This window comes from Triplophysa rosa, linkage group LG2 (genome assembly GCF_024868665.1).
Source record: "Triplophysa rosa linkage group LG2, Trosa_1v2, whole genome shotgun sequence".
Taxonomy (NCBI): domain Eukaryota; kingdom Metazoa; phylum Chordata; class Actinopteri; order Cypriniformes; family Nemacheilidae; genus Triplophysa; species Triplophysa rosa.
In genome coordinates this window covers 22,557,580-22,584,714 of record NC_079891.1, presented here as the reverse complement: position 1 = coordinate 22,584,714, position 27,135 = coordinate 22,557,580, and the positions used below count along the sequence as shown (strand labels likewise).

General features: G+C 38.9%; 2 protein-coding genes across 5 annotated transcripts in view; both read right to left on the bottom strand.

The window, feature by feature from the left end:
* Positions 1-605: 605 nt before the first annotated feature.
* fbxw2 (F-box and WD repeat domain containing 2) lies at positions 606-9,703 on the bottom strand. 3 transcript variants are annotated; one of them, XM_057354069.1, is made up of 7 exons: positions 9,507-9,703; positions 6,109-6,618; positions 5,808-6,002; positions 5,551-5,684; positions 2,922-3,008; positions 2,476-2,645; positions 606-2,297 (listed from the first exon to the last, which is right to left on the bottom strand). In XM_057354069.1, exons 1-7 carry the CDS (start codon positions 9,538-9,540, stop codon positions 2,006-2,008), a joined length of 1,422 nt encoding a protein of 473 aa, XP_057210052.1. In that variant the 5' UTR covers positions 9,541-9,703; the 3' UTR covers positions 606-2,005. The 3 variants fall into 3 exon arrangements, with proteins under 3 accessions (XP_057210052.1, XP_057210073.1, XP_057210062.1); XM_057354090.1 differs by lacking the exon at positions 9,507-9,703 and adding an exon at positions 7,279-7,500; XM_057354079.1 differs by lacking the exon at positions 9,507-9,703 and adding an exon at positions 7,059-7,499.
* A 110-nt stretch (positions 9,704-9,813) lies between these two features.
* The window catches only part of ncs1a (neuronal calcium sensor 1a), a 28,460-nt gene continuing 11,138 nt past the window's right edge, over positions 9,814-27,135 (bottom strand). Inside the window, exons 2-8 of one of the 2 annotated variants that reach the window (XM_057354110.1) lie at positions 18,640-18,664; positions 13,897-14,035; positions 13,192-13,270; positions 12,830-12,918; positions 11,976-12,053; positions 11,185-11,295; positions 9,814-10,825 (exon numbers count right to left, since the gene is read on the bottom strand). In XM_057354110.1, coding sequence (XP_057210093.1) covers positions 11,197-11,295; positions 11,976-12,053; positions 12,830-12,918; positions 13,192-13,270; positions 13,897-14,035; positions 18,640-18,664 — 509 coding nt within the window. In that variant the 3' untranslated portion in view covers positions 9,814-10,825; positions 11,185-11,196. Of the gene's footprint in view, positions 12,054-12,829; positions 12,919-13,191; positions 13,271-13,896; positions 14,036-18,639; positions 18,665-27,135 lie in introns of both variants that reach the window. The other variant, XM_057354100.1, reaches the window with a different exon arrangement.

The following is a 27,135-nucleotide window of genomic DNA, read 5'->3' as shown; positions in this document are numbered from 1 at the left end:
ACGGCTAAAATCAATGCCTAAACTGCACCAAATTTGTCCAAAAAAGTATGCCTTGATATCTCTTTCTTCACCGCCTTTAGTTTTTTTATATTTGCTTTTTGGTGCATTTTTATTTTCCACTAAAAGGAAGGCTGAACTAAACTCAAAAGTACATTAGATGCTCTGTGTTTGGCAACTCAAAAAGACTTGACAAAGGTGACACAGTGAAATACTGACCAACCAAAAAATGGCACCAACTTTTCATAACTCACTTTTCAAGTTCTATTTCTCAACATTTGATTCACACAAAATGAATTCTAAACACACTTGTATACCCTCAATTTCTTATTTGAAAGCTCTTATTTTTTGTATCTGCCAATTACTTCATTCTAGAAATAATGTTTACAAAGCTATTCTCAAATGGTTGTAATGGTGCTGCCCTCTAGTGAGCAAAAAGGTAAAAACACGCCCCTCTAAGTAAAAAAAGGCCCCTGCAACACTTCGCCAGTTTGAGCAAACTGTTGGTTTTGCTGATGCAGAACTGTATGGAACTAAAAAGCCACACAGGAAAAGTTACAAAATTAAGGACAAAGAGCAAAATTCATGAATCATATACAGTCATCATCCACCATTAACTACTGTCATTTAATTGAAAGACAGCATATTATTTTGTTAAACAAACAACAGACCTGAATTCTGCTAAACATGAATGGATGCCATTTTAGCTTGTGTGAGCATGAGTGAACGCAGCAGTGAGGTTTGCATTTCAGTGAAGTAACACATGACCAGTGCATACAGACATTGTTACCCCTCCCAATGCTGAATTTAGTTCAGACAATTATACTTGTTTACATTATTCATGAGCAAAAGTGAAAAATCATTAAAGTAAAAACTCAGCTTATGTTTAATGGTTTAGGAAAAAGAAACAACTTTGTTCCAGAGGGATATACAGAACTACAGACTCAGCTATAGCACTGGTGTGCAAAGTAACAATGGCTGGTTTGCCCTGGATTATACAAAATAAAATATGCCGTTAAAAATAAGGATTAAAAATGAACATTCATGAGATTCACGAGAAACACTTTCAAGTGATCTATGTCTGGCTAAAAGTGGTAAGACTACTTACAGTGTTGATTACATTAGGTTAAAAAAAAAAAAAAAAACTTTTTCTTTTACTGAGGGAGGTTTGCAACATTAGATTTCATCATTTGTGATGTACTGTAATCGCAATTGGTTTAAAGTGTTAAAACAGAAAGGCACATGACCAATAAACTGAATGAAAAATGAAAAAGGGTTCAGTAACAGCAAGAAGCCTCCTCTGAATGACTTTCAAACAAAACCCGCTTGATTAGATCGCACAGCATTTTTATCAGTCTTTTCAAGACTCAAGAAAATGATAACCACAGACATTCACATTAGGTGCACAAGTCAGCACCTTTAAACGCTGAGGTCTTCAAAATCAGCTTCTTCAAGGGAAAAAATAAAGGCTTTAAGGCAACATTTCTGTGTGTCCAAAATGTTTGACCTCTAAATGCAAATGAGTTGAAAGTATAACACTCAAACAAAAAGTACTTCATGCGTGATTGTGCCGTAGAAAAGTCGCTAACTCTACTCATCGTGCTTGCTGTGGAGCGATCTCCTCTCTGGTGATGCAGTTGCATTTTACTAGCTTTCTCAAAGAGAGGCAAACATTAAACTAAGAATGATCTTTTTCAAATCTGAAGAACAAAAACCTCTGATCGTTCAAATCATGGTAGAAGCTATGCTCTGTTCTACAAATCTTCTACATCGGCTTTTAAAAACATTGAATGGTAAAGTGAATAAGCGTCGAATGTGCAGTCTGCAAGTGACTAAAAAGAGTGAAGCATCAACCTCAACGCAAATGGCAACAAAAGCAAGGAGGAGGAACACACTTTGGTCCATGCATTATCTAACTTAGTTGGCTTTTAACGCTTTTTTCCCAAATTTAGAGCACCCTTTTCTCAATTTGACTTGTCCGCAGGGCTTTGTATTAACCTCAGAGTTTCTACCCATTCTCTTTCCAAAGAACCAGATGAATGCTATGATCAGGCATACTGGTGGCAAACACCAGGCCCGCGTCGTTCTTGCCATCCAGTCCATTGAGCCAAGAGGTGACGCCTGGTAAGAAACTAGAGCCACGTTTGGATTTGCGGTAGGCTGGTAGTGGCCAGCGGCCCACGATGGCCTCTGTCCTCAAGTCCATGACATAAAGATAGTTGTTGTCAAATAGGAGAGCAAAGACCTCGCCAAAACTAAGCAGAGAGATGCTGGAGGGGTCCTGCTGTGGTTTGATGATTCTGTGTGAATATAGAAACATCAGTACGTACATTAAAACACATTCTCTCTTGTAACACATATATAAAATATACAATGGGGATCAAAAATCTTAGACCATTAGTGAATAATATTATCAACATAACAATCATTTAAGGTTCATTTAAGGTCTATAAATAAATACATAAATGATAAATGTACCTGACAACATCAAAACTTGAAAAGTCCCACTGGTAGATGCCCAGGTCTGAACTACACACAACGTAGCGGCCATCAAACTGTAATCGTGGCTGCAAGCAGACACTGCGGTCTTCTGACACAAATAGGGTCTTTAAACATTTACAGTTGATCTCACGCCCTATTGGCCACACCTAGCAGAAAAGACACAGACCTTTACATTGCTCCTATATAACGTTAACAGATGTTTACAAAACAAAATTTTGACTAACCACCTTTAATACAATCATTGGGGTGGTGGTCAATGCCACAATATAGATTTAAAATAAGTTTGAACTTTATTGGTTTAGAGACTTATTTATTTACTAATTAAAACTAATTACTAATTAAAAAAGGCCAGCATTTTGCAAAATAAACTTGGTCTTTTGCATACATTTAAAATCAGGAATAGTTGATATAAGAAACATTACCTTGATTTCATATTTATCAGCGCTCAGTAGTATATAGTCCCCAGGACTGTGCATCATGGACTCCACTTGGCTTTTCTGAAGGTGTACCTAAAGCAGGGAACAAACACACAATGTGTAAGGGACAATGTGCTAACAAATGATTGCCAAAACAAATTTAAAAGCAAATTTAAAAAGAACATAGTGGGTGACTCATGAAATCTTGATGTCAAACATGAAAAGGTTTCCCTTCTAGCATTAATTTCCGAACTTTCACTAATAATTTAAAATATTTTAAACATGTTTAAAACAAGATCTAAAAATCATCATTACCATGACCCTCTGATAATGTCAATAGCATAGCATGTTTTGCTAAAAAAAAGAGAAGCCATGATGCTTAAGAAAGTTTATATTCATCGTACACAAGGGCAATAATATTTTTATTCAAAAAACTTTATAAAATTTAGAAAACTACATAGATCGGGAACGAGAATCAACATGGTCATTTATACAATATGACAAGAGAATATTAAACTTTTATTTAGAGAAATATAGATGGTTTCAGTGGCAACAATATAACATTATGTGGCCCAAACTTAACTTCTGGTACAGGTGCTGGTCATATAATTAGAATATCATCAAAAAGTTGATTTATTTCACTAATTCCATTCAAAAAGTGAAACTTGCATATTATATTCATTCATTACACACAGACTGATATATTTCAAATGTTTATTTCTTTTAATTTTGATGATTATAACTGACAACTAATGAAAACCCCAAATTCAGTATCTCAGAAAATGAGAATATTGTGAAAAGGTTCAATATTGAAGTCACCTGGTGCCACACTGTAATCAGCTAATTAACTCAAAACACCTGCAAAGGCCTTTAAATGGTCTCTCAGTCTAGTTCTGTAGGCTACACAATCATGGGGAAGACTGCTGACTTGACAGTTGTCCAAAAGACGACCATTGACACCTTGCACAAGGAGGGCAAGACACAAAAGGTCATTGCAAAAGAGGCTGGCTGTTCACAGAGCTCTGTGTCCAAGCACATTAATAGAGAGGCGAAGGGAAGGAAAAGATGTGGTAGAAAAAAGTGTACAAGCAATAGGGATAACCGCACCCTGGAGAGGATTGTGAAACAAAACCCATTCAAAAATGTGGGGGAGATTCACAAAGAGTGGACTGCAGCTGGAGTCAGTGCTTCAAGAACCACTACGCACAGACGTATGCAAGACATGGGTTTCAGCTGTCGCATTCCTTGTGTCAAGCCACTCTTGAACAACAGACAGCGTCAGAAGCGTCTCGCCTGGGCTAAAGACAAAAAGGACTGGACTGCTGCTGAGTGGTCCAAAGTTATGTTCTCTGATGAAAGTAAATTTTGCATTTCCTTTGGAAATCAGGGTCCCAGAGTCTGGAGGAAGAGAGGAGAGGCACAGAATCCACGTTGCTTGAGGTCCAGTGTAAAGTTTCCACAGTCAGTGATGGTTTGGGGTGCCATGTCATCTGCTGGTGTTGGTCCACTGTGTTTTCTGAGGTCCAAGGTCAACGCAGCCGTATACCAGGAAGTTTTAGAGCACTTCATGCTTCCTGCTGCTGACCAACTTTATGGAGATGCAGATTTCATTTTCCAACAGGACTTGGCACCTGCACACAGTGCCAAAGCTACCAGTACCTGGTTTAAGGACCATGGTATCCCTGTTCTTAATTGGCCAGCAAACTCGCCTGACCTTAACCCCATAGAAAATCTATGGGGTATTGTGAAGAGGAAGATGCGATATGCCAGACCCAACAATGCAGAAGAGCTGAAGGCCACTATCAGAGCAACCTGGGCTCTCATAACACCTGAGCAGTGCCACAGACTGATCCACTCCATGCCACGCCGCATTGCTGCAGTAATTCAGGCAAAAGGAGCCCCAACTAAGTATTGAGTGCTGTACATGCTCATACTTTTCATGTTCATACTTTTCAGTTGGCCAAGATTTCTAAAAATCCTTTCTTTGTATTGGTCTTAAGTAATATTCTAATTTTCTGAGATACTGAATTTGGGATTTTCATGATTATAACTGACAACTAATCAAATTAAAAGAAATAAACATATATTTCTAATCAGTCTGTGTGTAATGTATATTATATTCATTCAAGTTTCACTTTTTGAATGGAATCAGTGAAATAAATCAACGTTTTGATGATATTCTAATTATATGACCAGCACCTGTATATATCAGAATCAGAATTTGCTTTATTGGCCATACGTATATAGTGCCACGTGTCATTTCAATCAAAACCACCTTAATGTATTTCTTTATTTTTATAATCAATATTTGATTAATTGACGTTCTCTTTTATATTTTATTAGAATATCTTAATATTTTAATCAGTTTAAATTACAGCATATCATGCACTCGGACATACCTGGAAACATAGCGGTAATTCGATTTATAGCAGAAATGCAATAAAATACAAATATAATTCATTCCTATGTTAAAATTATGCTTTATATAAGGCAAAGAACTCAATCTTAATTATGGGAATTGTTGTGTACATTACATTATGTTTTATATTACAAATCTCTAATGACATGTTTCAATGGTTTCGTGAGAATGACCTATAGCCTTTCAGGAATCAATAAAATGTCTATATAGTCATACCTTGGTGACCCACTCTGTATGCCCGGTAAAAGTGTTTACACAAGTCCCTGCAGAGAGGGACCAGACTTTTACAGTAAAGTCTGCTGAACCGCTGACCAGGGTGTCCAGTTCATCGTTGTAATCTATACTGAATACTGCAACAACAGCACATATTTTATATATTTTACATCTTTAGAAAAAGAAATGTTACTTAGAACTTTTAATGGGAAACTTTGTGACAGAACTTTCTAGAAGAACTTTAAGAGCTTTCCACCCACCTGCCCCTGTGTGCCCTCGAAATTGCTGGATTTTGGCACCAGTGCTCCATTCCCAGCATGCTATGGTGTTGTCAAAAGACCCGGTCACTAGTTTCTGCTCATCAAATTTGACGGTGGCACAAGTGTGTGTTTGGATGCCATAGATGCATTGCCCTGTGCGAACATCCCATAGTTTGGCTGACAGGTCGTCAGAACCTGAAGGAGAATGCCTCTGCGATTAGTCAATCAATAATAACACAACACCTGATTTTTTTTCCACACTTTGTGATAAAAGATAAGCAGGTTAAACAAAAAACGAAACCTGTACAAAGCAGCCCATCCCGGTAGTAGAGAGCATATACACGAGCACTGTGTCCAATGAGAGAGCTCGTCTCAAAAGCATCCTCCTCCCTTAGCTGCTTCATGCGTAGCTTGGCCTTCAGATAAACACCCTTCCAGTGCACAGCATCCTGGATAGACTCATCAATGCGCCAGCCAAGGTCTCGACACACGCCCTGCCAAACCTCAGTACAGGCATTGATGACTTTATTCCACTGTTTGCACACCAGGCAGCAGGTGAGCAGGGTCTGTGGGTCTAGCCAACGGAGAAGGTAGAAGGCCAGCTCTAACGGCAACAGGCGCAGGAAATCACGCTTCAGAAGAGCTTCCAGTCCATTGGACAGATGTCGCAGCTGGACGGCACCACTCAGCGAGATAAGGTGGTCCAGAGATTGGTTGCGCTGTTGGTCGCTTAGCGCCAGGAAGGAGGTGGATACTGACTCCAGCCACCCCTCGAAAGCCGCCTTCTCCATGGGCACATGAGGGCGTCTACCTGTTGACAGATCAAATGAACAGGTACATTTATCAGCTGGACCTGCATGGGATAAATATTGATAAACTAATCTAGAAAACACAGAAAAACCCGATGACCTGTCAGTGAAACAAAGAGCACTCCTCGGTAATGTAATCTGCATGCGTCTAGACATATTTTGACTGTCAAGTAAGGAATGTGCCTGTCATGTCATGTGTAACGATTTCAATAAATACAAACAGCTCATGCTAAAACAGCTGCACAAAAAGCTGTCAGTCTCCGAAATGCTCTCCGAAAAACCAAATTGCCAAAACAAACTTCAAAGTTTGCTAATCCAGGTTACACTGTTGGACTCCTATACAACCCCCAACCCCCCCCCACCCCCCGCCGAGGCTATTTTAACAATAATATTTGTGATAACCCCACGCGTAAAAAATAAAGCTAGGGCTAAAAAAACTCACCATTTCTAGTAGAATCAGTGTATGTAAGGCGCTAGCTAGCTGCTAGCTTACAGGTGTCAACACAAATCGATATTACTGTACAAAAGGAAAACTTTCGTTTTACAACTGATTCGAAAACCGACCTTTTTCGATAACAGTCTAATTCTAACAACTTGCGAAACTCCCTGCTAGCTACCTTCAAGCAAATCTCTAGAGTCCAGGGTTAGCATGATAACAGTACCTTCATTGAAATCTAACGGAAACAGATCAGGCTCGGAAAATCCACGTATTCGCTTAAATTTTAATGGCTGTGTTATTGAAACGTATGATCATACGTTATTTTAAAGATAGCGTGCGGTTTTTTCTGTTTATGCAGTTAGCTGGCTAGGCTAAAATAAGGTGCCTCCGTTAGCAAGAGGAATTAGAGCAACAGGAAGTTGCGGGATGAGCTATTGGACACGAGCGGGAGGAAGTCAGGGGGAGTGTCCGCACGCTGTCACTTTTCAAAGCTTAAGGTGATCTGAAACATATTTTTGCACTTTTAATTAATGTCGCTTGCAGAAGTACTGTGGTCAAAAGGCATCAACCCAATTTGATGCTTAAACTTAAATATGTTATTTTTAATAAGGTGCTTATGCGTTGCATGTGGTATCATGGCCAGTAGGGGGCACACTGTTCCAACTAACTGAGAAATTCAGGGTATGGTTAACAGAAGAGCGATATTTTGTAACTTTTAAGATCGAAACGTTTAGACCACGTTCATTGTAATTGCATGGTAGACAAAGTCTGACCACAACAAATTTACGACGGTAAGAAAAACGAATAGGGCATAATATAAAATTGTATATTTTAGGATACATATAGGGTGAATTGCCCTAAAGTGGGACACATGAGGTCGAGTGTTTGTAGGTCCCATATAAATGCACGAATGCCAGTGAAACTATGGGCTACCCAAAGCTGTGGTGTCATGTGATCAGTCCTGGGTTTTTTTAATGGTATTGGGTATGAATTAAATGCTTTGAATACACATTGCAATATGTCACATAGATGCAAAAAATATCCCATCAATGCTTTGGATACACATTGCAATATGTCACATGGATGCAAAAGAAATCACATGTTAGTGCAATTCAACCTATAATTAAAACAGTCTCTGCTGTATGTCTCACTCTGCCATACTGATACCTACAACCTGCTGTTAAGCACATGGTCAGTGAGGCGTGACATGACAGGAGTGAGATGACGCTACATTTTAAAGGCTGATGGATATCTGGGCCTGTCTAGCACTTAATAGGGCCTGTCTGTTAAAATTGATGGGCTATTTGCTGTTAGGAAGAAAGTGTAGATATCTCAGTCAGCATACAGAAGATTTTATGGCTAGGAGTCTTGATAAGTTAACCTGATACATTTCACCATGAAGGAACCATGTGAAAAGAATTGGGATCTTATCTAAATTGTTTCAAAACTCTTGATTTAATACATTGTGCCAGATTTATTTAAATCCTATTGAGTATCTATTAAGCATAATAGTATAAAAGCAGTCAGTCCAAATCCATATTCACACACTTTCTAAAATATGTCATATATTGATTTTAAGGGCAACATTTATTTGATCTCTTCTGGTGTCTTTCATTTTATGCCCCAGCTCGTATTTTTCAGGAGACTGATATTTTCCATGAATAAAATATGCTGTTTAACTCATTATTGAATAATACTAAATGTTCCATTGTGTTATGCAAGCAGTGAGGGTCTGTCCGCCAGCCACTAAACCTTTCCATCTCCATTTTTGGTTCTTTTTAACTGGAATCCTTTCATGCTGCATACCCATTTCTCTGGTTTTGTTGGAATGGGTGGTGTGACGGCATTAATGATTAGAATTAATAAGCAGGAAATTGAAGACAATTTAAATTGAACAAACATTTGACTGAGTGTAAATTGAGTTTCTACACAAACACAAAAGAGCTGCTTTGAAACATGTTGTTGCTCAAAAATGTATATGTTTAGTTCCATCAGAGGTAGGCCTAATACAACACATTTATGTCTACACACAAATATTAAATTATCTGTATTTTTTTATCACAAAAGGTGACTTTTTTACACTGAATATCCAGATCCTTAAACTTGACAACTATCCCCCACACACCCTAACCAGACCCAAAGACATTTTCTTAAAAATGCTTTTATTTGTCTATCTAGAGGCCCCATTAACATGTCCATAATACAGTACATTACTGCATGATGTACTGTAGAATTTTATGCACAGTATTTCATCCACTGGCAGCGTCTGTGTGACATTAAAACAAACTCGGCAGCAGTGAATTTTATAAATGAGAGTAGACCGAGCTTGTAACATATCCAGATGACCATATTAGAAAGAATAATCTATGAAATGTCGCACTTAAAAAAGTTTGTTCATTTTCAAGCAGTGTGAGTTTAACCATAAACATAAAAAATTAAAAATATACATACCAGAACTGCATGAAACATCGATGACTGTGTCCATGTACAGTGCTGCTGAATGGAGCTGCTATTGGAATGAAGCCAATCACATTCATTCAAATAAGCAAGCCAAAGGTTCAACACAAACAATAGCTATGTGTTTGCATGTGTTGAATTCACTATACACATATAGGCGCACACCATGATGACAGCACTGTCATATGCAATACTGTAAAAAAATGCATTTTACATCACATGGGGTATAGATACAGTCTTAACTCTAGGTTTAATACAGTTTAATGACTCTGAAATCATCTATTCTCAACATAAGCATGTATGTCATAAGACCTAAAGATCGTTTTGTTTATTGTTGAAGTTTGTTAGCTTACATAAAAATATATAAATTAATACAACCCTAGCATGTTGCTTAAGGGATAGTTCATCCAAAAATTTAAAATCTGTCATCATTTACTCACCCTCAGGTTGTTTCAAACCTGTATACATTTTTTTGTTCCAATGAACACAGAGAAAGATATTTGGAAGAATGTTAGCATACTATACTATAGTAGGGAAAAATGCTTTGTTTTTTGTTCGGTTGAACACATAATGAGATATTTTGAAGAATTTAGGAAAACAAAGAGTTCTGGGGCACCTTTGACTACCATTTAATTCTTCCTACTATGGTAGTCAATGATGTCCCGGAACTGAAAATGACTAACATTCTTCCAAATATATTTCTCTGTGTTCATCGGAACAAAGTAATTTATACAGGTATGAAATTACATAAGGGTGAGTAAATGATGACAGAATTTTCATTTTTGGGTGAACTGTCCCTTTAATGGCAACTCCAATGCCAACAACAGTCAAATGATGTAGCGCTTTATTTTTGTTCATCATGTAGTGAAAGCCAGACCAAAATCCAGCTGCGGTGGGTCCATCCTATCATGACAAAGACCAAAGCAATATATGGAGCTTGTTCACTGGTGCTTAAAATCTTTTAGTTGAACATTTTCTTAACACTGACATATGTGCCCTTTAATACATTTTGTCAGTCTCTGTCTTTTAAAATTGTCCTTCATTACTTCAACAAAAGACCAAATCCATCTCATTAGGGTCTTACACTCTTTTCGAAAGGAGTGTTCAGTGTTCACATTGTCTTTTTGATTTCCAAAAAAGTCTGATTTCCAGTGACAGTGGAGATGAGGGATTGACAGCTGATCCACTCTCAAGACAGCACCGACAATGCACTTCTGTTGTGGCAACTCCAAGAGTTTGCAGGATTCTACATGACAGGTCCACTTTCCTCTCACAGTGCCAGCAGAATGACATAAATGGATTGTTGTAATTACCTAAATAAGGTAAGGATTGAAAGGTTGTTGAATAATGAATTGCATGATGTCATATAGCATAAACTTCTATCAGGACATTTAAACAAACAAAAACAGCCAATCAGATTTACACTTTCAAACAGTTACATAAATAAATGTGAAACATTTTCATCACTTTGTTCGAAGACTATTTACTAAATGAGACAACATTACTAAATATAATCCGATAATTATAATTATAATAATTTAATTATAATAATAATGTATAATCCGTACTAGATCTTTAATTAGAAAGATCAATTTTCCATTGAAAAACAAAAAGATGTGCGATACAGTTATTCTGCTCTTGCATTCCAGTTGAAAAAGCAGAATATATTCACTTTGAGATGTGTCTACACAAGGCCGTCATAAAGGGAGAGTGCCTGTACAATAGAGGGGTCTGCTTTTGAGCCCTCCTGAAACTCCTGGAGGGTCAGCATTCCATCTGCATTCTGCTAACAACAATGAAAGATGATTACTCACAACCACTGTTTTCAACCGCACACAGAATTCTGTCGACACGATGGGGAATAAGGTAGAAGCGCAATGCGGTTGATGAATAAAGACGTCTTGTTTCTCTTTAGAGCTGCGTTTCCTTTCAAAGGCTCTTTTTATCAAAGCTTTCCGAAGGCCACTAGACTACTGCAAAAGAGCTTCAATTTTACGTCTTTGATGTGACGTGCCTTCTGTTTCTAGTGCCTTTTGAAAGACAGCTTTTCTGAAAATCACAGCAGATCGTATTCAGATAAGAATAGTCATGCTAAAAAGGAACTCACGGGAGATTGTTGTAAAATCATAACAGAAATTTCTATGCGAGTTATTACAGATTCACTGAAAGGCGCGACTGAGAGGTGCGGAGAAATGGATGGCTTAAAAACACAGTCAGCAAAGCTTTTGTGATGAATAGGACCTTATCCTATTCCCCGTGCAAATTTTGCTTTGATTTTTAAATAGACAGCAAAACTAAGCTCTTGTGTGAGTAGGATGGGGGAAAGTACACCCGCTCTACTATGGCAGTCAAATTTATTTTACCATATAAATTACTGTTGAGTGCATACAAAACAAGACAAATGGTAGTTGAAGACAATAAATAAATATATAAACAGAAAATTAATGCAGTTGGAGACTTCACCTTATCCATCATAGCAAAGATGCGGTCGACTCTTTTCTCTGGCGTGTTTTCCTCCTCAGGAAGTTCCACTGTGTTTCCCTGCAAAAGGTGTACAAGACATTAATTCCTGAGACGTAGATACAACGAGACACTTAAAATGCTACATATGTTGTTTTCAATATTAATGTTAAATAAAGACAAACACTACCTTTGGGTTATAGGTTAACTTAAGCTGGGTTGTTTTAGCCCAAAATGCTGGGTTCTTTTAACCCATGGTCTAAGTTCATTTAAAGGAATAGTTCACCAAAAAACAAAAATTCTGTCATCATTTACTCACCCTCATGTAATTTCATGCCTGTATAAAATACTTTGTTCTGATGAACAAAGAGAAGGACATTGGAAGAATGTCAGCAATTTTCAGTTCTGAGATATCATAGTAAGAAATTTTAATGGTAGTCAAAGGTGCCCCAGAACTGTTTGTTTTCCTACATTCTTCAAAATATCTAATTTTGTGTCCAACAGAACAAAAAATATACAATATTTTTTTCTACAATGGTAGTGGATGATTTCCCAGAACTGAAAATTGCTAACATTCTTCCAAATATATATTTTTGTGTTTAACAGAAATGTATACAGGTTTAAAACAACCTGAGGGTGAGTAAATGACAGAATTTTCATTTTTGGGTGAACCATCCCTTTAACTCGACGGTTGTTTTTGTTCATATTTCAGTCCAGTCACCGCAATTTCTTTATCAGTCTGATGGACCCTCATAATCAATTTTCAGGGTTTATGCTTGCAGTCCACTTTAGCCATCCATGAAAGCACTTTCATTAACTCAAGACAGTTACGGTTCACCAAGAAACAATTGACTCACCACCATCTGGTAGATGGCATCCACGATGTTCAGCATCTCATCTCGGGTTATGTATCCATCATTATCAAGATCATAAAGTTTAAAAGCCCCTGCGACAGCAACGACAAGCAACTACATTAAGAAAATTCTCTCTCTGTGCATTCTCATTCTGAAAACTGTTTCCCTGTTTATTATAATATGCGTATCTTTTCATTATTCAAGATCAAATCAATTGATGGAGCAGCAGATTTATTCAGAAGATCTTGTAGGATTCTCTTGTAGGGTATTATTACTTATGTAGATGTAACTGATAAAAGAATGCTGCAGATAAGTTTTGTGGTTCTATTGATATAACGAAATTGTAAAAAAAATCCATGCCTTACATCTGAGTTTCTCATCCAGCGTCCCTCTTGATGTGACAGACAGTGCTTGAATGAACTCAGAGAACTCTATGCGTCCATCCTGAAAATAAAGGACAGAAACATTGTTAAGATCATTCCCAGTGAATGCACATATAAGACGTATAGCTTATATGCAGTTTTGCTTTAGACAAAATCGTAATATAAGGACTTGATTTTATATTGTTTCAGCTTCAGATTGACATTGAAGAGACATCAAAGATGGCCAAGGACTGCAGAATGACAATGAGGGAGGCAATGCTGTTATCATGTCTACGTTTGACACCTTACAGAAGGTTTTATGTATTGAAAATGTCATTTTGACATTGCTGCGTAAGTGTGTGGAAAGATGTGACTAGACAGTCCCGCTGAGAACATAGAAACATCTAATGTAGTTATAGGGCATTACATTGATCAACCAAAAATGAAGACCTGATGAATTTTTTTAATAGAAACAAGCAACATAATGCTATTGTAAATAGAGGTACACAGTGTTACACACAGTTTTCTGCCATCCAGACAAAGAGCCCGTCTGAGAGAGATTAGTGGCGCAGATATTTACGAACTCAGTAAGAAGTTAACAAATAAAAATATTACATTTCTTGGTGGAATGCAACTTTAAAAATCTTGAGTAGGCCAATACATCAGTTCTTATTGTTTATTGACTTCACTCTTTCTGTCTCTTGTTACCTTGTTCTCATCAAAGACATTAAAAACAAAGGTGGCAAATTTCGTGGGGTCTCCAAAGGGGAAGAACTGCTTGTAGATCTTTTGAAATCCAGCTGCGTCCAGCTGACCGCTGGGGCAGTCTTTAATAAAACCTTTATACCTGCCACACAGAGAGGAAAAATGAAACAAGATAACAGTTAGAGAAGACAGAGGGAGTATTTCATAATAATAATATTAAACATATGTGTATAGCACTTTTCATACATTAAATGTAGCTCAAAGTTTTTCACAAAACAAAATAAAGCATAAAAAATAAATAGCAAGATTCCATATCATTATGAATAAATCCAATTAATAATTAAACAATTTATAAACTTTCATTTAAAAAGTATAGGGGTGGGACAGTGGAAACAAGTTCATTATGGTATAAATATGCAAATACACACATTCCAACACCAAATAGTCCACTAATTTCCCATCAAAAAGAGAAATGTGAAAATGTTTCCTCCAGTAGATAACGTCCTGGAGTCTGATGCACACTGCAAGCACAAAAATGCACTGCCAACAGTGTAGAACATGTGGTCTGGGTATTCAAGGAAAAAAATATTCTGTCACCCTATCTAGCAATTTTCAAAAACAGCACTTCAATTGTTTTCTGTATACAAATTGATCCCTGACACATCTGAAGACTATCATTGTGGAGCATTTCCGAGCAATTCGGGACAAAGGGTAAAATGGGTGCACAGGATATTATAGTGCATGTCAATCCTCAATTGCAAATTATTTTCTAGGCACATCAGTTTGAATTTTCATTTAGCATTTATGACCCCAGTTCTGAAGCATACTAGTTTTGCTTTGTTTTATCAGAGATAGTTATCACTGATGATACTGTTCTATCATAACACATCTGCAGCATATGTTGCTGTTAAAAACACTTCATTAGCTAATTGTTCATTGGCTCCTCAAAAGGGCCTGCTGTGCAAACAAAGTAAGTTTTTTTTCAAGACATGCTAATGCACGACAGCTTGGTGACAGAATTTGCCACGGCCATATGTGCAAAATAAATTATAAATCTAACTGGCTGTTATCAGGAAATATTTTAACTTATGCTTCACATTTTTTGGAGACATATCACAAAGAGTACCATGGTCATACCGAATAATTATCAAATTGATTTATCAAAAATTCAGAGGGTTAACAAAGCAACATTTGTTTAAGCCTCTTCATGGGGCCAAAAGAACAACACTGATTGCAATTTGGTACACTGTAAAAAAATCCCGTAAAAAAATGAAATTTTCTGGCAGCTGGGGTGCCAGAAATAAACCGTAAAATAAAAAAAAGATATTGTTTAATTTAACATTTTTCACCGTATTTTCAAATATATATATTTGTAAAATAACAGTGAAATTCTAGTAAAAAAAACTAGTATTTTTTTGGCATTATACGTTAAAAAACTGTAAAATATGTTTTTTTTACAGTGTAGGTTTGGGGGAGCCCTGTCTGTTTTTCTATCCAGTGGCAGATGTGGTAGTGTTCTGGAAAGCCCTTTTTCCATTTTGTGACACTAGTTGGTCAGAAATAAAAACAAATCAGCACTGCAGCTAAACTCCAGGCACTTAATCTCGTTTTTGACTATGATTTGTAAATTCATTGGACAATTACTAAGCCACTGCATATCATTCCACTTTGTGTAAGAAACTTTAATAGTTTCAAAAGTCAAAAACAATGTATTCAATAAAGTTTAGAACAAGATTTAAGAACAACTTTAGAAAGAATAAACTTTACTTTGTCTAAGAAACTTCGGGCCAGATTTACTAAACAGTGCAAAATCGCACAATTTCAATTTACAAAACAGCACAGATGGGATTGGAAATTTCTGTGGGTGATTTACTAACAAGGTGCACATTAAAAAACACAGGCGCAATATCTCATTCCCATTATTAGTGCAGGGTTTAAGACACGCTGTTTTGGGCATTAAATAAAGCGCAAACTTTAGTAAATCAATGCATCTGAAGAGGAAACTCCTATATGCAGTAAGGAGAGTCGCAAAAACAGTTGTGAAATTTTCACACCGTGTCTTTAGTAAATACAGACAGTAGTTTTTTTCACCAAAAGAGGCGCGATTGCGCTGCAAGCTGTTAGTAAATCTGTCCCTTAGTACATAGTTAGCGTATCTTCTACAAAAAAAGAAACATGGCTCCTCCATTATGTATTTGATACACTGTTTCCTCTTTGTAAAAAAAGATATTGAAATTCTATTTAGGCTTTCTCTAAAGGGCTCTGCATACTACATTCGAAATCGAAAAACGACCGTCTGTGACCTGAATTGTCTGTCCAAACGACAATTCGTTTCACTAGTTCGCCGCAGCAAACCAAACAGAACTTTCCGGGAAAGTTCGTGTTGGCCGGTAAAACCCTCGAGCCACCATTGGTCCATGGCCATTACGTAATAGGTGGGTGTGTTGTTTGTGTGGCCACGTGCGCAGAGGCTATTTGCATACGTCATGTAAACCCCGCCTCCAGAAACAAAGGGGTGTTGGATTGTTCGAAAACACTATACCGTATCTCAACGTTTTCGACCTTCATTTGACCTCAAAACGCAGAACGAAAGCGCAATTCGCCTGGACTATGCTGAGCCCTTTATGGGTGCTTGATACAGATAACTCAAAAGCAAGTCTACTTTTTGTATCAGCAAACAACGTGAATCATCAGAGAAACAGAAAAGTGGCATGTACCTAACTCTCTCTCTGCGTGTGTGTGAGGGTTCCTGTTTAGTGTGTCTTAGTTTCCTCTCTTGTGTTGATGTTTTTGTTTCTTGTGGCTTTGTTTCTTCTCTTGTGTTGATGTTTTGTTTCTTTTGATCACATGGTGCGGTTACAGTCTGCCATGCGTTTTCTTGTTAATGTGGTGTGACCCCGCCCCCTCGTTACCGCCTCGTTATTGTTTCAGTCTTCTCACCTGTTCTAATCAATGTCTCTTCTCTCTCCACTCCTGTCTCTCGTTTACTTTACGACTTTCACCTGCTCTACTCGTTGTCTTCTCTCTCCCCTCCTGTTTCTAGTTTGGGTTTTGATTTCCTTCCCTTTATATTCCCTTCTGTTCTACTGTCCTGTGTCAGATCGTTGTAGGTTACATGTGTGTGCAGGCCCAGTCATTTGGTTTGCCCCTTAGTTCGGGGTTAATCCTCTTTATAGTTCTCTTGCTCTCAAGTTCTGTTTCCCCTTAGTCCCCATTGGCATCCCGGATCTCCCTGCGTTCTTCACTCTGGCATCTCTTCACCAGCGGCCATCTCTCTCTGCAAGAATCAGGCGGCGGGTTGAGGCTTCTCCCGGTTGCGCGCACTCCCTTCGTGGGTCAGAATCTCCCAGACTGGGTCTACTTCCGTATCTTCCGTGAGTGCCGTCGGGTCGAGTCCTCTCCCCGCGGACTCACGTGGTTCCTGTGGGCTGTTCTGGTCAGATTCTCCCGAAGTGGTTTCTCTCTCCCGTGGTTCCCGTGGCCGAGACTGTTGTCCCGTGGTGGATTATATTGTTGAACTTTCAATAGAAGGCTTTAATTATTCCCGCAATTGAGTCTCCGCATTCTCTGTTCCCGCACAGTCATGAGTGTGTGAGTTACTGCCAAGCATGTCTACGCTTGCCGCCTACCGATCTGATCAGCACAATGCTGTGCTCTAGGGACACCACTTTCAACACAGCAGTACAGTAGTGTCTTTAACAGAGCTGTCTCCAATGACAAACCAATCAGACTTCCACATGCAGCAGAATCTCGTGCGAGATACCAGTGAATGGTTTCTACAAAGTACAGTGCAGAATGTCAGCTGTCAGTGTAAGAATCAGACATGTGGGAGTCTATTGGCCCCTGCAGTCAGATTGAACTGTCAAACAAGATTCATACGGGTCAGTGACTGGCGTACCTTAGTAAATGTCACTAAAGTAGACATCTCTCTTTTCCACACATCCACATTTCTCTTGCGTTCGATTGCCTCCAAATTTCATCTGAATCAATAATATAATTTCTCCGTTATTTTATTATTCTACTTCGTATCTGATTTTCTTATTTACTTTTACATTGTGGTTCACTTTCTTTTTTTTCTGTCCTTTTGTTGCTCTATCTCTCTACTCATCTTTCTCTTTTTCCTTACTGGGCACCCTGCCTAGAGTCAACCATTCCCCATCTGCCATGGGAGACATGGAGCAGCCAGGAGGAGAATAGCTGTTGCCGTGTGGAGTTAAGAATGTAGAACCCGGAAACTGTTAAGTTTGTTTATGTTTGTGTGGCCGGCAGTCGACCGTGAGGTGGCTGCCGGCCTTTTATTCTTGGATTATTGTTTGTTTATTTTTGAATTAAAGTTTGTTAATGTTCGCCGGTTCGCGCCTCCTTCCTTCCCTTCTATTGAACTGTATTACAGAGATGATTTGATGAAATATGAAAATTGGGGATGCACAACTGATCTTACCTCACGGATATTTATTTAATTGTTCAAATTCATTCAGTTTCAATGAGAGTTGACAATTTCTGCATTTATGCAAGTGAACTCTGACTTTCAATAGGATTGCAGGTGGTCCAACATGTGACACAGTTGGACGTTGCAGTCAAGAATGAATGAAATGTATTGTGTATGTATTTTGTATGTAAACACGTCTTTACATTAAACTCATTAGCCAAGCAACGCAAAGCTCATAAAATATGTTTCCTAAAAGTAATAAGCCAAAATTTCCTGAAAAGGTAAGATGAAGAGAAGAAAATAAAGAGCAAACTTACCACTGCTGAACTTCTTTTTCCGTGACTGCAGAACAAGACAAAAAACAGCAGTTAGACTCTGGACAAGCTACAGATGTTAGATTAAAGTGTCTGAAAATGAGGAGAGACAGTGAACATCTAATCTCCCTTGAGAACAGTTTTAAATTCCACTCTTAGATAACCAACGTCATTGTTCTGCTGAATGAGCCAAGTGGAGAAAGAAAAACCGCGGAAGGCTGACAGGAGAGCTGCTGTACTAGCGGTCTCTCGCAGCTTAGAGGCAGACAGCCATGTCAACACAGCTAACATCAGGCCTGTCACTGCATTGTCATTACATTTGACAGCCTCTGAACATCACAGACAGCTTTTTGACAAACATTTATTCCTTACACATTTTATTCTGGTACAGTGGATGAAAACTGTAACATTTCTACTTACAGTATATATTCATTTTGCACACACTCTTTATAAAAGCGATTAACAAAGGAGAAATATACAAGCTGCAGTAGTTATTCCAAAGGAGAACACAATGTATATATAGCATTAGCATATTCAGTTTCTTTACAGTATGTGTTGAATGGGTCTAAATTTTCTGACCCAATATTATCTGAATTCAGCCTAGGCTCTGCCACTGCATTTTGTGTTCACATTCTATTCACAGTTTACATCTTAACACTATGCTGTTGAGTATTGTTCAGCTGTGTTCCCTGCATTTCTCTCTCTCTCTCTCTCTCTCTCTCTCTCTCTCTCTCTCTCCCCCTCTCACACACAGAGAGAGAAGGCTCTTTGTCTGGGGCAGAGGTGTACTCATTACTAAGGTCAGCCGTGTGCATCCATGTACAGCGAAAGGTAGAGCTGAACGAAATGGGGAAGGACGATATGAAGAGATCGACAAAAATAAAATGAACGGTGTAAATCAAAGATCAGCATTTCTCTGATTTTGATTTAGGCGAAAGAGAATTATTAAACACTGTGTGTGGAGCATGTATAAGCAGGTTTGGTTATATTTTTGGAGAAAAAATATGTTGAACATGTTTCATGTGAAATAAAAAGGCATTACGCTCTAAAAATGTTGGGTTATTTCAACCCAGCTTTGGGTCAAAGATGGACAAACCCATCAGTTATAAATTAACCTATGCTGGGTTGTTAAGACATTGTTGGATAAAATTTATCCCAGAAGTTGGGTTTGTCTGTTTTTGACCCAATGATGGGTAGAAGTAATCCAACATGCGAGTGTACAATGTCAAAAATGTAATGAGTAATAATTATTTGAAGTGCTCACAAATCCACCAAAATATGTTTTGCTATTATAATGTCAACACATTTCTCTGAGAGTTTGGTTTAGTAAATGTCAGGGTTTGGGGTGGGGGAAGAACCCAAGCACAGGCAACAGTGGTGAAGGGGTTAACACAAGACTTTATTATAAAACAAAACACCCACGATGGGGGAAAACTAAACTAAGAATATATACACAAAACAAAGACTTCCCACGTGGGGGCAAGAGCCGCGAGGGAACAACGCGAGGCCGGTGGCGCGAGTGATAATGAGTGTCAGCTGTGCGTTACACCGGTCTCGCGTCCTTCCCTCACGGCTCCCGTCCCGCCTCCCTCATCACAATTAAATAATACATTTCCATATAACCAAGTGCTTCTAGTTTTTATAGCGTTAATTCCTGTTATTCAATATATTATCAACTATTAACTGATTTCATATACTGAAAGTGAATATATAGGAATATATTTTCTTCACGTAAGGAATATCTTGGAGGCACGCCATGTTTCTCAGACCTAATCTTTACATCTACATCTCATTTTATAAGGCCAAATTTATTAAGATTAAAGTAAAAGAAGTTCAGTCAATCCATCAATAGAAACACCTCATCAAACTCCAGTACACCGGTGATTGCTTGAATAAGTGGGCATACCCTGCCAGGTGGCCCACATTCTGACTTTTGGTCAATCTTTCTCAACAACTATTGTATTGCTCCCTAACTCTGGTGCACCTGCTGTGAGATTTGATTAAGGCTATTTGTGGACATAAACTCAACGTGATGGCAAAGGAGTATGTGGTCGAGTCACAGGTGAGAGGAGATGACTTTATGTAGGAGAATTCAGACAGACTCATTTTTAGATCCCAGTAATGTAGTATTAACATCTATTCCAGGCAATTTAAAAAAAAGGATAATAAATAATATAAGTATAATTAATGACTAAATCAGATTGAATAATTTCGTTTGGCAGGATTTACTGTACAATTTACTGTTACTGTACCCTTCACTACAGGGAATCTAACTAGAGGGCCAGAGGATATGTAATAGCAGTGTGACTGACCATTTGTGTTTAGATGTTGACACACACACCTATTGTATATGCAGACTCAATGTAAAGTACACAACCAGGGGCAGTGAGGGAATCACATTTGTTGTGATGGTGATTTCTAGGGTTTCTAGTGCAAAACAGCTACTTCTGAATTCTAAATCAGTGGCTTACAGAGATGTCAATGACTTTAGTACAAAGATAAACACAATGCTTGACCCTCTGCAGAAAAAAAAAACATAACAGACAGCCTGTGGGTATGTGAGACCACATTGTGAAAAATGGATGTCAGACTGCCCACACATGCCTCTGAGGTAGACATTTGACGGTCACCCACTAGATAAATGAATTTATTGAAAGTGCAAGGTTAAATTTCTGGACGTGAGAAGAGGGATGAGATACATCTGAGGGGTAGAGAGAGAGAGAGAGAGAGAGAGAGAGAGAGAGAGAGAGAGAATGTTGAGGCATGGTAGAACTTAAGGAGATAAAAAAAAAGGAAACAAGGTTTGGCAGCTTGACAGCTTGGTTGTTAATGTGTGTACATAAAGCTATTACTGCAATACAAATATGTCAGTGCTTTCTCATTCTTTGCATTTAAAAATATATGTGTACTTGGGTGTGTAGGTACATTCTCTCTGAATGGAAGACTTGCTACATGAGTACAGGTCCATCTGTGTGTTTGAATGCTGTTTATTGTGATAACTAGGAAGCAAATGTTTACTGCCTCATCGTGGGAGGAATCAAAGACAGAACACTGAGCAATGGAATGAAAAAGAATCGCTAGATTAGTGTTTCACAGCTGTTTTGTCTTACATACAGTAAGCCCATTCATCAATAGACTCAAGCATCCCTTCATCAGCACCAAAGTCAAACTGTGTTCCTTTTGACTTCTGACACAGGATGCAATTTAGCACTCTCATTACCATTAATAAAGTCGCTTTATTATACAACAAAACACAATCAATACTTTGTAACTCATTAGACTACTCAAATGGTCCATTTACGCAAGAAAGAAACTTCTGTCATCATTTACTCACCCTTACGTCGTTTTATACCCATATGCCTAATCGCTCGACCTGATTTTGCCAAGTGGATGATGTCCTCAGGGCAACAAATTTTGTTGACCTAAGGACAACATTTTTATAACTAAAACCTAAACCCACACCAAACCCCAACCCTAACCATAACTTACCCCTAAAATCAGAGGGAAATGATAATTGAAAAACAATGGTCTAGAAGCACCTACCCCTTCACCACTGTTGCCTGTGCTTGGGTTCTTCCCCCACCCCAAACCCTGACATTTACTAAACCAAACTCTCAGAGAAATGTGTTGACATTATAATAGCAAAACATATTTTGGTGGATTTGTGAGCACTTCAAATAATTATTACACATTACATTTTTGACATTGTACACTCGCATGTTGGATTACTTCTACCCATCATTGGGTCAAAAACAGACAAACCCAACTTCTGGGATAAATTTTATCCAACAATGTCTTAACAACCCAGCATAGGTTAATTTATAACTGATGGGTTTGTCCATCTTTGACCCAAAGCTGGGTTGAAATAACCCAACATTTTTAGAGCGTAATGCCTTTTTAATTCACATGAAACATGTTCAACATATTTTTTCTCCAAAAATATAACCAAACCTGCTTATACATGCTCCACACACAGTGTTTAATAATTCTCTTTCGCCTAAATCAAAATCAGAGAAATGCTGATCTTTGATTTACACCGTTCATTTTATTTTTGTCGATCTCTTCATATCGTCCTTCCCCATTTCGTTCAGCTCTACCTTTCGCTGTACATGGATGCACACGGCTGACCTTAGTAATGAGTACACCTCTGCCCCAGACAAAGAGCCTTCTCTCTCTGTGTGTGAGAGGGGGAGAGAGAGAGAGAGAGAGAGAGAGAGAGAGAGAGAGAGAGAAATGCAGGGAACACAGCTGAACAATACTCAACAGCATAGTGTTAAGATGTAAACTGTGAATAGAATGTGAACACAAAATGCAGTGGCAGAGCCTAGGCTGAATTCAGATAATATTGGGTCAGAAAATTTAGACCCATTCAACACATACTGTAAAGAAACAGAATATGCTAATGCTATATATACATTGTGTTCTCCTTTGGAATAACTACTGCAGCTTGTATATTTCTCCTTTGTTAATCGCTTTTATAAAGAGTGTGTGCAAAATGAATATATACTGTAAGTAGAAATGTTACAGTATTCATCCACTGTACCAGAATAAAATGTGTAAGGAATAAATGTTTGTCAAAAAGCTGTCTGTGATGTTCAGAGGCTGTCAAATGTAATGACAATGCAGTGACAGGCCTGATGTTAGCTGTGTTGACATGGCTGTCTGCCTCTAAGCTGCGAGAGACCGCTAGTACAGCAGCTCTCCTGTCAGCCTTCCGCGGTTTTTCTTTCTCCACTTGGCTCATTCAGCAGAACAATGACGTTGGTTATCTAAGAGTGGAATTTAAAACTGTTCTCAAGGGAGATTAGATGTTCACTGTCTCTCCTCATTTTCAGACACTTTAATCTAACATCTGTAGCTTGTCCAGAGTCTAACTGCTGTTTTTTGTCTTGTTCTGCAGTCACGGAAAAAGAAGTTCAGCAGTGGTAAGTTTGCTCTTTATTTTCTTCTCTTCATCTTACCTTTTCAGGAAATTTTGGCTTATTACTTTTAGGAAACATATTTTATGAGCTTTGCGTTGCTTGGCTAATGAGTTTAATGTAAAGACGTGTTTACATACAAAATACATACACAATACATTTCATTCATTCTTGACTGCAACGTCCAACTGTGTCACATGTTGGACCACCTGCAATCCTATTGAAAGTCAGAGTTCACTTGCATAAATGCAGAAATTGTCAACTCTCATTGAAACTGAATGAATTTGAACAATTAAATAAATATCCGTGAGGTAAGATCAGTTGTGCATCCCCAATTTTCATATTTCATCAAATCATCTCTGTAATACAGTTCAATAGAAGGGAAGGAAGGAGGCGCGAACCGGCGAACATTAACAAACTTTAATTCAAAAATAAACAAACAATAATCCAAGAATAAAAGGCCGGCAGCCACCTCACGGTCGACTGCCGGCCACACAAACATAAACAAACTTAACAGTTTCCGGGCCCGGGTCCTCTCTCTCGATGGTCCGGTCGCTCGTCCTCTTATGCTCCCGAGCTCCCCCGTGAGGCATGCGGGGACCGGCGGTCGCACAGCACCTTACTCGCCCCACGGCTCTCGCCCCGCCTTCCTCGCTACAATCTCATAGTCATGAAATCCCAACAATGACCTCCTTATTAAAACAAAAAATACGGCAGAACCAGATAATTTTCATTGCCATCCTTCTCTGTTACTATGGACACAGCGTACGCTGTATTTTTATCCATTCGAGTGCATTGTTCTGGCAAAGACTATCTGCTTCAGTAGATAAATATAAATAAATGGGGTTGTGGTTTGAGTGGTACAGTTTGTACACTTTTTCATGTTTACAACCTGCTTATTTTGCTTGTTATGGGCAGCTTTCCGCCACAAACTCTGGCAGAACCACTCAACCACACTGACTGACTTATTTTGTGATGTTCATTTTTTAGATGTTTTTCAGCTACATCATAGTGGAATTTCACTGCATGTTTACAGATAAATTTTTAGTTATGTTCCTCATTCTCCACCGTTCACTGTTCTACATTCTTAACTCCACACGGCAACAGCTATTCTCCTCCTGGCTGCTCCATGTCTCCCATGGCAGATGGGGAATGGTTGACTCTAGGCAGGGTGCCCAGTAAGGAAAAAGAGAAAGATGAGTAGAGAGATAGAGCAACAAAAGGACAGAAAAAAAAGAAAGTGAACCACAATGTAAAAGTAAATAAGAAAATCAGAAACGAAGTAGAATAATAAAATAACGGAGAAATTATATTATTGATTCAGATGAAATTTGGAGGCAATCGAACGCAAGAGAAATGTGGATGTGTGGAAAAGAGAGATGTCTACTTTAGTGACATTTACTAAGGTACGCCAGTCACTGACCCGTATGAATCTTGTTTGACAGTTCAATCTGACTGCAGGGGCCAATAGACTCCCACATGTCTGATTCTTACACAGACAGCTGACATTCTGCACTGTACTTTGTAGAAACCATTCACTGGTATCTCGCACGAGATTCTGCTGCATGTGGAAGTCTGATTGGTTTGTCATTGGAGACAGCTCTGTTAAAGACACTACTGTACTGCTGTGTTGAAAGTGGTGTCCCTAGAGCACAGCATTGTGCTGATCAGATCGGTAGGCGGCAAGCGTAGACATGCTTGGCAGTAACTCACACACTCATGACTGTGCGGGAACAGAGAATGCGGAGACTCAATTGCGGGAATAATTAAAGCCTTCTATTGAAAGTTCAACAATATAATCCACCACGGGACAACAGTCTCGGCCACGGGAACCACGGGAGAGAGAAACCACTTCGGGAGAATCTGACCAGAACAGCCCACAGGAACCACGTGAGTCCGCGGGGAGAGGACTCGACCCGACGGCACTCACGGAAGATACGGAAGTAGACCCAGTCAGGGAGATTCTGACCCACGAAGGGAGTGCGCGCAACCGGGAGAAGCCTCAACCCGCCGCCTGATTCTTGCAGAGAGAGATGGCCGCTGGTGAAGAGATGCCAGAGTGAAGAACGCAGGGAGATCCGGGATGCCAATGGGGACTAAGGGGAAACAGAACTTGAGAGCAAGAGAACTATAAAGAGGATTAACCCCGAACTAAGGGGCAAACCAAATGACTGGGCCTGCACACACATGTAACNTAACACAAGACTTTATTATAAAACAAAACACCCACGATGGGGGAAAACTAAACTAAGAATATATACACAAAACAAAGACTTCCCACGTGGGGGCAAAACATAAAGACAGGATCAACAAATAAACTAACTGCAACGCAAGGCAAGGTGGGGCAGGGGCAGGGGCAAGGGCAGGGGCAGGGGCAAGGGCAGGGCAAGGGCAGGGGCAAGGGCAGGGCAGGGCAGGGCAAGGGCAAGGGCAAGGGCAAGGCAAGGCGGAACACGAGCAAACACGGTGACTTCTACAAACAGGTAAGCACATTAGTGGCACACTGAAAACAATGACCGAGCACAGGATAAAGAAACATGAGGACTACTGTATATGAAGGGGAATACAAACGAGGGATGATAACACAGGGAGGGTGACGGGCAGGTGACAAGGATCAAACACTAAGGAGAAGCTAACGAGGAACGAGAGGGCGGGAACAGAAACGCGACACCGGAGAGAGAGAGGATGTGGAAGGCCGAAAGGGTCAAGATCTCTCTCTCCACATAAAACCTAAGGCTTTGCCATGACTCTGCCACAAGACCAAGACTAGACAAGACATGATGAGGCAGAGTCATGACAAGTAAATATACTAACTGAGGGAAAGACATGTCATCTGTATAACCATTGCATGTGTAATCTGTGTATGTGTGTGTGTCTATAAACATTATGATTATCATTAAAATAAAATAATCATCATAAAATAAAATAAAGGATATTGAAGTATTTAACATTGGAAAAACTAATAAATATAAGAAAATGATGCATAGAAATAGGAGTGAGTGAATGCACACGCTGTAACACAGGTACATCCCAACAATGCTGCTGATGACCCAACACGACTCCATCCACTACATCCATTCCGATCTGCTACAATGAACAAAAGAGAAAAAGCACAGTAAGATAAACATCCTCTTATGTCAAAAAGAAAATGAATATAGTACACAACCTTTGTTCCAACCTCACAGAGCACAATAACCCAACAACAAACCCCCAAACATCTCATCTAATCTGCCCATAACCCTGCAGGGAACTTTCCACACATTCTACAATCAGTATCTCACTGTGGGCCGTGGCAGCAAATAACACAGCAAAGGAGCAGATAAGTGAAGAGGGAGCCAGCAGACAGACAGGAAAATAAAACCGAATAAACCAGTAATGTGTACAATTGCACTCTGGGTGATCCACCCAACACCTGTCAGAGACATTTTATGTCATAAATATACGCTGTTGAATTATACTTAAAATTCCTTCCTTCTCCTCACTGTCTAACACAGAGCCTCAGGTACATTAGAGAAACATGTGATGCAAATAAATACGTTATGAAAAACTTCCAACTCCGGACAACTGAAGCTACCATGTA

Excerpts from the sequence above, each read along its gene's own strand:
- fbxw2 (XM_057354069.1), bottom strand. The coding sequence starts at position 9,540 with ATGGACACAGTCATCGATGTTTCATGCAGTTCTG. Across the intron at positions 3,009-5,550 it reads ATACAGAGTGGGTCACCAAG|GTACACCTTCAGAAAAGCCA; the intron begins GTATGACTATAT and ends TCCCTGCTTTAG. Across the intron at positions 2,298-2,475 it reads TCAAGTTTTGATGTTGTCAG|AATCATCAAACCACAGCAGG; the intron begins GTACATTTATCA and ends ATATTCACACAG.